General features: G+C 41.1%; 1 protein-coding gene across 1 annotated transcript in view; it reads right to left on the bottom strand.

Moving 5' to 3' along the window:
- The window catches only part of KIF18A (kinesin family member 18A), a 100,104-nt gene that overhangs the window by 13,464 nt on the left and 73,863 nt on the right, over positions 1-12,777 (bottom strand). Inside the window, exons 10-13 of the mRNA XM_018568241.1 lie at positions 12,005-12,169; positions 10,467-10,588; positions 5,274-5,512; positions 729-824 (exon numbers count right to left, since the gene is read on the bottom strand). Coding sequence (XP_018423743.1) covers positions 729-824; positions 5,274-5,512; positions 10,467-10,588; positions 12,005-12,169 — 622 coding nt within the window. The remainder of the gene's footprint in view (positions 1-728; positions 825-5,273; positions 5,513-10,466; positions 10,589-12,004; positions 12,170-12,777) is intronic.

A 12,777-nucleotide genomic window follows, 5' to 3' on the forward strand; every position in this document is an offset into this window, starting at 1 on the left:
CTAATCGGGAAGCTGGGTGGCGAGTCTTTACACGCTGCCTAGCTTCCTGAATGGGACTTGCGAGTACCAAAAAAAAACAAATATCGGTACTCGATACCGAAATACCGGTATCGGTGCATCCCTAGCAGCAATATAACCCAAAGGTTCAAGATTCAATGTGTCCCTCAATGGACTACAAGAATAGGATTTTATTGTGAGTAAATAGCTATAAGAAACAATGTTGATCCAGGGAGTTATCAAATTGCCTTTGGAAACCCAGAAGGATTTCTAATGATTTATTTCACAGTTGGATAAAATTGGACCACACTTTATAAAAGATTCTTTCTAAGAACTTTCCATGCAAGTTTATAATATGAGATTAGGGAGCAAAAACATATGGTAGGTGGAATGCTTCCTTTACTTTTTTAAGCTGACCTGTCTATTGTTAGCTGAGAGTTACTCACACACCTTAATGAGTCATAAGTGGCAGGGCTAAACAATCATCCAACTTGTACTGCAAGGGGTGGACTCATAACACATGGCTTGCATATTTACTACAGTGGGCTCATGTGATGGTGTTCCTAGAACGCTAAGTTACTGGGAACACAGATTGTGAAATAGCATTGTCCGAATAAAAAAACCTTTGGCAGGTAGGCAATATCCCCTAAATTCAGTAAAACTGCTGACATTTTTGGTATCTGTCTTGTGCATAATGTCAGATTTAAAAAAAAAAGTAAATAAAAACGTACTTGGTTCCTCAGTGAAAGGTTTGACAACTGCTAGGCTGCTCTCATTCTGTGTGATTCTGCCTGGCATTTGTGTCATCTGAACATGCTTCTCTCCTCCTAAAAAAAAGAAAACCGTAAAAATGAAAAGTGCATCTAAACCCAAATGCTCAAACCAATTATGTTGTTGCACACATTCCTGTGATGTTAAATACATTTTTTTTTTCATATTTGTACATTCTTTTGTTAATATATATTTTATTATACAAAATGTAAAACCTCCAAAACCATAAAAATTGATTAACATATGCCTTCTTTTAAGCCCTCATTTCTACCTACGGGGTTAGTTTGTGGCTGTGAAGTCCTATCCACTTACCACACATTATAACAGTAATTAGCTTGTCACAAACTCCTGATGAAGCAGATGTAAACAGTCTGAGAAATGTGTAGAGTAAGCCTCAACCCCACTAGCTATATGAACACAAATTATTGATGCTGATGACAGCTCTATATTTAAGGTGGGGTTATGAACAGTTATATGTGGTAATAGCTTTCAAAAGCCCAGTCTATTTTTATATTTCCCGATTTCACTAACATCTCTACCTGCAAGGTGTATCCAGACACACACAGTTGTGTGAAAAAAAAAGTACACCCTCTGGTTTTAAATATCAGGACATAATAAAAAATCATCTGGTCCTTAGCAGGAAATACAACCTCAGATGGACAACCCCATATGACATATTACACAGTGTCATTATTTATTTTACACGCATAAAGCCAAAATGGAGAAGCCATGTAACACCTTATGATTCAATAGCTTGTAGAACCACCTTTAGCAGCAATAACTTGAAGTAATCGCTTTCAGTCTCGCACATCGTTGTGAAGGAATTTTGGCCTGCTCTTCTTTACAACGTTGCTTCAGTTCATTAAGGTTTGGGGGCATTTGTTTATGCCCAGCTCTCTTAAGGTCCCACCATAGCCTATCAATCGGAATGAGGTCTGGACTTTGACTGGGCCATTACAACACCTTGATTCTTTTCTTTTTCAACCATTATGTTGTAGATTTGCTGGTGTGCTTGAGATGATTGCCTGTTGCATGACCCAAATTCGGTCAAGATTTAGCTGTCGAACAGATGGCCTCACATTTGACTCTGGAGTACTTTGACGTACAGAGGAGCTCATGGTCGACTCAATAACTGCAAGGTGTCCAGGTCCTATGGCTGCAAAAACAGCCTAAATCATCACCCCCTCCACCACCATGCTTGTATGAGGTGTTTGTGCTGATATGCTGTGTTTGGTTTGTTCCTCAACTTGGCACTATGCATCAAGGACAAACATCTCAACTTTGGTCTCATCTGCCCAAAGGACATTGTTTTAGAAGTCTTGTGGTTTGTTCAGATGCAACTTTTCAAACCTAAACCTTGCTGCAATGTACTTTTCAGAGAGAAGAGGCTTTCTCCTGGCAACCCTTGCAAAGAAACCATACTTGTTCAGTCTTTCTCCAATTGTAGTGTCATAACATGCTGAGGCCTGTAAAGTGTGAGGTGTAACTCTTGGGTTTTCTGCACTTTCTCTGAGCATTGCACGGTCTGACCTTCGGATGAATTTGCTGGGACGTCCACTCTTGGGAAGATTGGCAACGGAAAAATTGTTTGGCAATTGCTTTATTACCCTTCCCAGATTGACGGGCAGCAACAATTGCTTCTCCAAGATCATTGCCGATATCTTTCCTCCTTGGCATTGTGTTAACACACACCTGAACGCTCCAGAACAACAAACTGCTGAACTTCAGTTTTCATAGATGTGATCACACTTGCTGATTATCAATTAATAAAGGGCATTTGATTAGCAGCACCTGGCTGCTACTTAGCCTCTAATTCCTATGGAAGCAGTAAGGGTGTACTCAATTGTTCACACACAACTTCTCCATTTGACTTTATGCTTTTAAAATAAAAAATGACAGTGTAATATGTCATGTGGTGTTGTTCATCAGAAGTTGTATTTACTTTATTTTAGGACCTGCTAAAGACCAGATTATTTTCATTATGTTACGATATGTAAAACCATAAAATTCAAAGAGGGTGTACCTTCTTTTTCACACAACTGTACATTTCGACAAAGACATCGCTTATTCAGTTAAGCTTAAGTGCTGCTACACTTTCCTGCACAATCTCAAGTTGCACTATAAGCAGCCACATGCATGCACAACATACTAACACATTTTTCTGTAGTCGCTACAGTAAAACTGGACTGTTCAACCCCTGCTAGATCATGCAACCACAGGACACTCCAACAAAAGGTGTTAGAGGATGCACAGTGCAGGAAGAGAAATCATGAGCAAATCAAGCATAACCTTTGACAGAAAAGAATGCAATCCTATTTCACTTATAGTACTTTAGGCGGGGTTCACACCTAGGCGTACGGAAACACGTGTTTCCGAGGGCTATCCCACTGTATCCTAATGGATACACGTGACAAATACGCCCTAAAGAAGCTCCTGTACTTCCTTGGGCGTAGGGCGTTTTACAGCGCGTTCCAAGTAGGAGGAGTGTGAACCAGGCCTTAGTTAAAGTGAAACTGAAGCCCAAATGTTTTTTTGAACTTTGGATAGAGTAAGGGAGGGTTATTAACTTGTCAGCTTTTTTGCTATCTCTATCCCATTGGGGAGATTTCCTCTCCAATAGCCACAATAGGAAGTTAGAAGAAATCTCTCCAAAGTGAGGGAAATCCCTGGTGGTCAGCAGGGTCATCAGAACTAGTGCCCCCATTGTACGATCTACCATTTAAGAGTAGGAGAATACAAAAGGGAATTGGTGTGAATGGTTCTCTGTAATCTGTATGCAGGGTAACAGAAGGAGTTGTACAACTGTGATGGATGTTTGGGGCCAAATCTTCATTATTTCACTGTAGTGTGTGCAGTCAGTTCAATGACAGGAAGGCATCTGCTGTAGGGCTGCAGCTATTATTTTCATTATCACTTACTTGGCTGATTATTTTTCGATTGGATAAAAGAAAAAAAAAATCTTTAAATCTTCAATTCAAAATAAAATTCACAAACGCAGTGTTACAAAGATTACTTCAGAATAAAACTGCATGCAATTTTTTGCAATCGCACAGCACTGGAATGCACGGCATTGTAGTGCTGCACGCTCCGGGGCAGGTAGGTGCTTTAGGGTGTCATTGAACTAAATGGTACCGCAATGCGCCTCCCGCACCAGAATTTTTCAGGCCGAAACGGAAAATGACTTTAGTTTTTTCTTTGTAATAATTGGGGGGGGAGGGGGGATTTCTTTTTTTTTTTTTAAGAATTCTTTTGCGCTTTTTTTAAAATTAAACTTTACTTTACGTAACCACTTTGGGATTTGGGGAAATATCAGAGGTCTAAGCAGACCAGAGATGTTCTTTTTGAGATAAAAAAAAAAAGAAGAGATTGAGGACACAGTCAAGGGGAAGGGGGGCTGTGTGTGTAGGTTTGGGGAGCTCTTCTCACCGCTGGGAGCAGCAGGGTTTGGAGGGGACATAAGACGATGAAACCCATGCTTCGAACGCAGAGGAGAGAACTAGGAGATCCAGAACAACTAATCAATTAGTTGGTTTCAGCCCGTATGCTTTGCTTTTTACTACATCTCTCATCAACGACAGGGTTTATTATTGTACATCACAGGATACAAGGAGTTAATTCTTGAACAATAGGTTATGCTGCTATTTTCAGGTGATTGGACCCTGGAAATTCAAAGCTGTTAGGACAGTCCAGGATAACCTCTACCACTCCATGCCTTCCTCAGTTTTTTGTTAGTGTCCCTTTTTCTGCTCAGAGAAGTTCATTCTTTTCCACACTTGTCTATTAAAAACCTCTTCTAGCAAGTTTCTCTATGCTGCTCACAGCTACTGCAGCACAAAGTCGCTATCTGGATTAGTTTTCTTTTTGCAGTGCCTTGGCGGACCATACTCAGACCCCACCGGAAGGAAGAGGAGGGGCTGGCTTGTAATGTGCTTATGGCACTGGATCCAATGTAGGACATTCAACTTTGTGCAGTGCATGTAGCTACTGCAGGGTGCTTTACAGGTCCAAGGCTGAGGGCCATATTAATGAAACCCTGCCCTAAAGATCCAACACATGGGCAAAGACTGCATGAGGCATTTTCCCTTTAAATTACCACACTGCTCAGCCAGGTTGGCAAGTCAGGGGTGGTCCCTGCTAAGGTACCTAAACTATAGTCCCTCTGTCTGTGTGGATCCGCTTGGGGCTGGGGGATATCTCTGCTCTATCAGAATTCTTTCTGGTATTGAAAAGCCAGCAAATTAAACTGACAATTGTTTTATATAAAACAAGTTTCAGGCACTTTATCATTCAACCATTTGTAATTACAGCAGCCTTGTTTCCACTGTTTATAAGTAAACTGCCTCAATTTAGGGTCTCTAATACAAGTAGCTAGAGTCCACACAGCAGTTCAGGCTGCTGTTTTATTGTGTTTCCAGCATTAAAAGAGTTTAGACAGCTTTTTGTTTTCATTTAAATGTTTTAATTTATGGCATTAAAGAAATATAAAACATCAGAAATCATCTTACTGCATGGCGTGGTCTGTGAATAGATCAGTTGTGGGAAGGAAATGATTGACGCAACATCTGGTACTTCTGTTTTGTTGGGGTCTTCAACAATTGTCTGATCTGCCCACACCACAGCCTTTTCCCTCTGTACCAAGTGCTCAACCTCCTGGAAATCAGACTCTACAACAGCACTGGATAATCCAGCCTCTCTTAACATTTCATATTGTCTTCTGAAAGCTGGCAGCAGAAAGTTGAGCAACCTAGATTGAAAATGGAAAAAAGATGATTAATTAAATCTTCATTCTTTAAAGTATATTAAAATAAAAAAAACAAGAAAATAGAATTACACTAAAGAAACAAATCAAAATCAGATTATCGATTCCGATCTTAAATCACCACTACAAACATTCATCAAACAAAAAAAATATTGTTTATCTAGGTTATGTTAAGATGACACAACAGAAGCTATAATATGATCTTTTGATTTAACTGATTTTGTGCCATATGCAAACCTTTCTTTCAATTCCAGTGGTTCTGATATGATAAAAAAATTAAAATGCCAACTCCACCGAAAACGATTGTTTTATTTTTGGATAGACCTGAAAAGCAAATCCCGCTGTCAAATTTTTATTGCAGTTAACCTATTGGGGAGATTTCACCTTGTTTCCTGTCCTGACAGCATTTGAAAGCTAGACTAGAAATGAGGGCAGCAAGCCAGAGGCAGTAATAACTTAACAAAGCTTTTAATCTATCCTAAATTTTGTGTGTGTTTTGTTGCTGGAGACATTTCCACTGCTTTCTGTCCTGACAGCAAGTAAGTGGAAATCTCCCCAAGAGGGATAATATCTGTACTAAAAACCTGCAAGGGATTCTATTCCTTCAGCACTATGTTCAAATAAAAAAAATAAAAGTTTGGTTGAAGCCAGACTTTAATTTCATCAGATGATCATCAATTTGTATGAAGCGAGAAAATAATCCTTATTATACAGTTGTTACTATATTATAAATAAACTTTACATAGCAGTCTAAATATCTGCCTTTGTAGTGAAAATTGAAATAGGATTTTCGACCAATGTTAAGAGTTTATTATATACTTTTAGCATTCTTTAAATGCCAACAGGTGTTGCACATGTCACGGCCAGACATCTCAGTCTGCTGGTTTGTGTCTCCACGAGTAATCATGATACAGAAACAAAAACAATAGAAGCAGTATGTATGTCCTACACAAGATACTAGTTTGGCAGAATGTCTAGTATACATAAGAAAAGGCAACATGGAAAACTGCTACCGCAGCGATGCACCATCTAAGAGGACTTAAAGAGAAAACAGCCAGAAGAGCGCATTAGGTTGCTTAGTGACTTGCAACTCCTTGGTTCAAATCCTATGCTTGTGTGGGCTTCTTAATGGTACTCTCTGGATTCCTCCCATGCTCCTAGGACATGCTGGTATGTTAATTGGCTCCTGTGTAAATTGGCCCTGTATGTGTGTGTGTGTCTGTATGCATGCATGCATGCAAGATAAGGATCTTAGACTGTAAGTACCTTGAGAGCAGGAACTGATGTGAATGTACAGTATGTAAATGCTGCGTAAGTTGTCAGCACTATATACTAATAATGTGGCTATGATGCCCTTTCACTCATTTTGAGTGCCAGCTCAGTGTTAGGCTGTATGGAGGCCGGCAGTAACACACTCTACTCTACAAGATGGTGGATGGGGAAAAAAACATTACTTAAGAGCAGATTACTTAACTCTGACATCCAATACAGCCGAAAGGAGATCTCTTTCCCCATTAACGTATATATATAGTAGCTATATTCATTTGGCCTGGACCCTCAGCTAATATCCTGAGCATAGACTCCCCCTGCACATAATTACTGGCCGCACCATACTATCTTAACGCCAGGCTGCCTAAGAGTGCACCCCTTAGTGCCTATCTACACACTCTCCCCTTTGGCTCAGGGTCCAGGCCCATTGTGGTCGCAAATTTTCCAGGCTTGTTGTGGATTATATCCACTACCGGTTCTAGAATTTGTGTTGCTGTTATCTATGTCTTGTCCCTCTTGTCCATCCCTCTCTCCATCTTCTTATCTCCCACCTCGGATTCATCAGTCGCTTTCAGAGCTGAGCCACGTACCATCCGGGGCAAGCGTACCAGCGGTCTCCCGTTTAATCTGGTTGGGTGAGTACAGTAAGCAATATCTCCCCCTAACACACTATGTCTAGTCGGATCACTCAGCAGTGACGATCCTTATTCCTACCCTACTACCCACCCCTACTACATCTACTTGGACCTTAAATGATTCCCTCCTGACTGATCCCTCCACTAAGATACTGCTCGAGTCCTATATAGCGGACTACATCCAACTGAATCGAACGCCTGATATTTCACCTGTCACCCTTTGGGAAGCCCATAAACCGGTCCTCAGGGGCCGGATCATCCAATTATCATCTCAGCTTAAGAAAGAAAGGCTGCGTAGATTGACCTCACTTGACCTCACTTGAGAGAACCTTTACTGAATGCTCCGAAACTTTCTCACAGGACCCTTCTTCGGCAAACAAAACTTGGAGTCAGCTCGCCATGCGTTGAATCTTCTGCTCACAGACCATGCCGCTAAACAACTGCATCGCACAGCCCACAAATTTTATCTTAAGAGTAACAAGGCAGTAACAAGGCAGTAACAAGGCAAATTCCCTCTTAGCCACTAAACTTAGGCGGTTAGATCTGACCTTTAAGCCCATCAGACTACGTACGACCAACGGGGCATGGACATCCCTGATCTGTATGATCCCCAAACCTTCCTCTGACCATACTAACCCCTCAAATTACAGACCAATCTCTTTACTGAATGTGGACGTCAAACTACTAGCCTAAGTCCTAGCTAATAGGCTGAATTTGATCATAGGTAGCCTGGTCTCCAATGACCAAGTAGGCTTCATACCTACCAGACAGGCTGGGGACAATGTCCGCAGAATCTCCCTCCTCTCTCATATCGCCAAGACTAAGAAGATACCCACCATGCTGCTCTCACTAGATATTAAAAAGGCTTTTGATAGTATTTCCTGGCCATACCTTTTCCACACATTACGTCACTGGGGCTTTGGTGCTTCCTTTCTGACGTGGGTGTCTGCCCTCTACGACAACCCAACAGCAAGTATTAAATACTCCGGTTACTGCTCCCAACCCTTCCCGATCCTCAGGGGGACCAGGCAAGGATGCCCACTATCCCCCGCTCCTCTTTGCCCTTGCACTAGAACCCCTTGCCCAAAAGATCCACAACTCTCCTGACATCTCCGGTATTGACCATGCTGGTCTCTCTCACAAAATATGCTTATTTGCAGATGATGCCCTACTCTTCGTCACCAAACCCATAATAACTCTACCCAATCTCACCAAACTTCTATCTGACTTTGCCTCAATCTCTGGACTCAGTTTACTTAGTATCGGATATGTATACATGCCATCCCATCCCTATATTTGGGGATACTTACTGACACCAAGCTAGTTTATTTGAATGGCCGATACGCCAAGTGCTAGATCTCGTAACCAGTATGTCTTACTCAACGTCTATGCACTTGCACAATCTGTTTTGAAGCTAAATTTGACGTAATTCCTCCCCTTTTTCACTTGATGACTACGCTTGTTTTTTTTCACCTGATTAACTACAGAGAATACGGATGCAACGCCTGCAATATTATTGCTAAAGTACGCCTTCACTGATTCCCATACGACAGTGGTTTATTACTCATGCACCTTGTATTGTATTGTATTTTACTGTGATGTACCCCTTGACGTTTTAAAACAAAAAAAAAACTATGGAAAAAAAAAAAAAAAAAACCCCTTCTCTTACTTGTACATTTCACACATACTTTAATTTTTAAAATGCTGCGTGTACAGAAAAATACCTGTTTATCTACACAACCCAGCTTACGGTTTGGACCTTTCCTGCACTGTAGTTCAAACCAGCGTTGTCAGCCCTGCCTGTTGGAACACAGCCTATCCTCCACCCCTACTATACATATAAACTTTGATTTCCTTCCCAGCAAAACAATGCTCCTGCCTTAGGACCCGTTCACACTAGCAATAAAGCTATTTCTAACTACAGGAACAAGTTATAAGAAAAATAATTCTAGGACATGCTTTAGAATGGAGAAGGGGGATTGGTGTTGAATTTGGGTAATGTCTGCACAAACCCTTTAGATATATTTTATAAGCATCTTTGTTATATGATAATTAGGGATGCACAGATACCGTTTTTTCGATATCGAGTACCGATATTTTTTTTCTCCGGTACTCGCCGATACAGAGTACCATGTACCGGTGCCTTATGCCCCGATTATCAGGAAGTCATGTGGTGAATCATGACCCGTCGCCTGGCTTCCTTATTGCCTGTGAAGCCGGTGTTCTAGCGAAAGGACACCGATTTCAGAGGCTGCCTGACCAAGTAGGAAGCCTGACGGCGAGTCATGAGGTGCTGTCCAGCTTCCTGATTGGCTAGGAAGCCAGCTCCACTCGTTTCTCTGCAGACTGGCTTCCTGACCAATCAGGAAGCCGGACGGCACCTCATGACTCGCCGTCAGGCTTCCTACTTGGTCAGGCAGCCAGACTGCTTAGCAACACGTGAACCCAGCTTCCTAGCCAATCAGGAAGCTGGGTCATAACCCATCACCTGGGCTTCCTGATAGGAAAGGAAGCCAGCTCCATGCTCCCTCTGCACTGTCGGTCAGAGGGATATCTCCCTCTGACCGGAAGTTCCGGTATTGGAGGTAAGTATCGGAGCATTTGGGCGAGTAGGAGTACTCGCCCCAAATACCCGGTATCAGCACATCCCTACCAGCATTGTGCTAAAAAAAAAAAAGAGAAGATGTCTTGTAGTCTGACCTTCAGCATGATGTTTTTGCACTGACAATAGGAGAATAAAATAAAAATCAAGTAATCCCCGAGAGCTATGAATGCATTTTTGTAATCAATTCAAGGATAGAGAGGCAGATTACTACTAATGCCCACTGCCGTATGGTTCATTTAAAGCTGGTTATAAGTAAAAGGAACATGAGGGATTTGGCAAACAGGAAGGTAGCAAAATGCAAAAGTCCAGTCTCTATGTGTGGCTCTGCACATTCAAAATGGTGGGGTTTGCAGTATAATAACAGAAGAGCAGGGACGTTAGGTTAAAAAATACAAAAAGGAAAAGGAAAGGAAACGTTGTATTCACTTACTTTTCACTAAGACGGTATTCTCGTTCTTGAAGGCATACCAGCCTGTTCATATGTTCAATCTGAGATTTTAAATCTTTTACCTCTAATTTTAAATGACAGCACTGCAAGTCTTTAGAAAGCTCCTGTATATAAAGAAAAAAGGAGGGGGGGAGTTATTTATTAAACTGAACCAATGCATTCATTCATCATTACCCACAGACAATGATCAGCGAGAGATTATGAAATGCCCAACTACTTTTAGGCCTTTACAATTAACTACTGGTAGGGATAAATTATTAATGAAAATGTCACAGGAGCTATATATAGAAAAGGATCATGGCTACTCTGCAAGAGAAGCTTATGAAATATTAACAAATGAAATCTGTGAATAGCCCAGAACCAATAGAAATTCACCTAAAAATAGAATTATTGGTACTGCAGTTTATACAATATATTTCTGTTCACATACCTAAGGCTAGGAGGACAAAAATGCCAAACATTATGGCAAGCAATTAGGAAAATTTGAATGCTAAAAATACAGAATGCAGGGTGCTTTCCCACATTAAGATTTTAGCAGAAACACTATTTGTAAGGACTATGGAAAAATAAACCAAATTTAGAAAATACATAAAATTAACGTGCTCTTAAATACTTGCTTTTAATACACAGCAAATATAAAACTAAAAACTGCAGCTCTCAAATACCTACTTCCTTTCTGGCACTGTCCCCTGCTGATTTGCCACTGCCAGCCCCCTTCAGGGCTGAATGACAGTCAGCGACATTTAACCCACTTGCTGTAAAGGGGAACATCATGGGCCTGCCCCCTTGGGGGTATTACCAAATAATGCACAGAACAGTACTGACTGCCTCATGAGGTCCTCTCAACATCAGAAAAGAGGCAAAAAGGGAAGAGGACACTGTCATGTGACCAGCCTGAAGTCATTAAAAAAAAGTGTTGAAATAAATAAAATAGGGGGGGGGAGTAATTTTACAATTTCATGTTGAGAAATAAATCTTCATTAACCTGAACAGCTGGAGCGCATGCATGTAAACAGGAAGTGGCTGAAAAGGCTGGAAGAGATGAGCCCACCCCCTTCCTCCACTGCCTGTCACACAGACAGACAGTGTCTGGTAAAGCTGTGCTTAGAGATGCAGAGTCTATACTTTTAACAGCCTCCATGTCACTCAAGACTTGGGCACTGTGCCTGCCTATGGGACAAGCACAGTGGACAGGCAAGGAGCTCAGCAACACTGAGCCTGTGCATAGTATAAGACAAAATGGCCTCAGTGCTGTCTTCCCTCACTATACCTCCATGAGTGCCACCTCAGGCAGCTGCCTCAAGTAAGCTCATTGGTGGCACCGTCCTGATTATAGAAAATAAGGGCTTGTCCAGACCATAACTATTTGTTCCCTGCAGATCTGCTTCGGACGGGGTGAAAACATAGCCTTAAGCAGGAGTGAGGCACCAGGTCAGTCAGTTATAACAAAGATCTGTAAACATTTCTAAAAAGGACAAGAAACATGGCTGAAAAATGGCAGAATATCAAGTAATTGTTACCTTCGGAATCCGGTTGTCTAAACCCGACAATTTCATTTCATTTTCTACACGATGGAGCCAATGTGTGTTTTCATCAAATCGTTTTAATTCATCTTCCCTTCTCATCTGTAAGAGGTTCTGCTTGGCTTTCAAAGCCTCTAGCCTATGATTCTTCCGATTTGTAGCCTGAACAAAATAAATCACATTACAATAAACAGAGTTATACCAAATATTCATCAACATAGTCTCTAGTTTTAATTTGATTCTTTGTCAAGTTTATATTGCTGTCCAAGGCCTCACTGGGGACATTTCGCCCAACAAGATAGTCACCTAGGTAGGTATGGAGGGAAAAAATCTCCTTAGGTCACTTCCTGCCCTGATGACATCTCAAGACACAAAATAAGGGCAAATCTCTCCTGCTGAGCTACAGAAGGCAGTAAAAACTAACCAACACTTTTACTCTGTACCTTATATTATTACAATATGCATAGGCAGAGGGTAAATTTAGCGAAACCTACATGTTATACCATCCCGCAGATCCTCTGCGATATAGGCAACTCAAATTATATACACAGGACTTTGACTTTTCCTTCTTTAACATATACATTTTTATTGAAAAAAGTTAAGTACAAAAACAGACAATAAGCACAAACACGATATGCAGGTAAAATAAAAAGCGGTGGGTTGGATTAACAATGTTGAGTCTGCACAATTCTGTAGCAATCAGAAATATCCTGCAATATCAGGTAATAAAAAGCAACAGAAGGAGGAAGAGGGGAAAAACTTGCAAAACA

The sequence above is a fragment of the Nanorana parkeri genome, unplaced genomic scaffold, assembly GCF_000935625.1.
Source record: "Nanorana parkeri isolate BGI_ZX_2015 unplaced genomic scaffold, ASM93562v1 scaffold1159, whole genome shotgun sequence".
NCBI lineage: Eukaryota > Metazoa > Chordata > Amphibia > Anura > Dicroglossidae > Nanorana > Nanorana parkeri.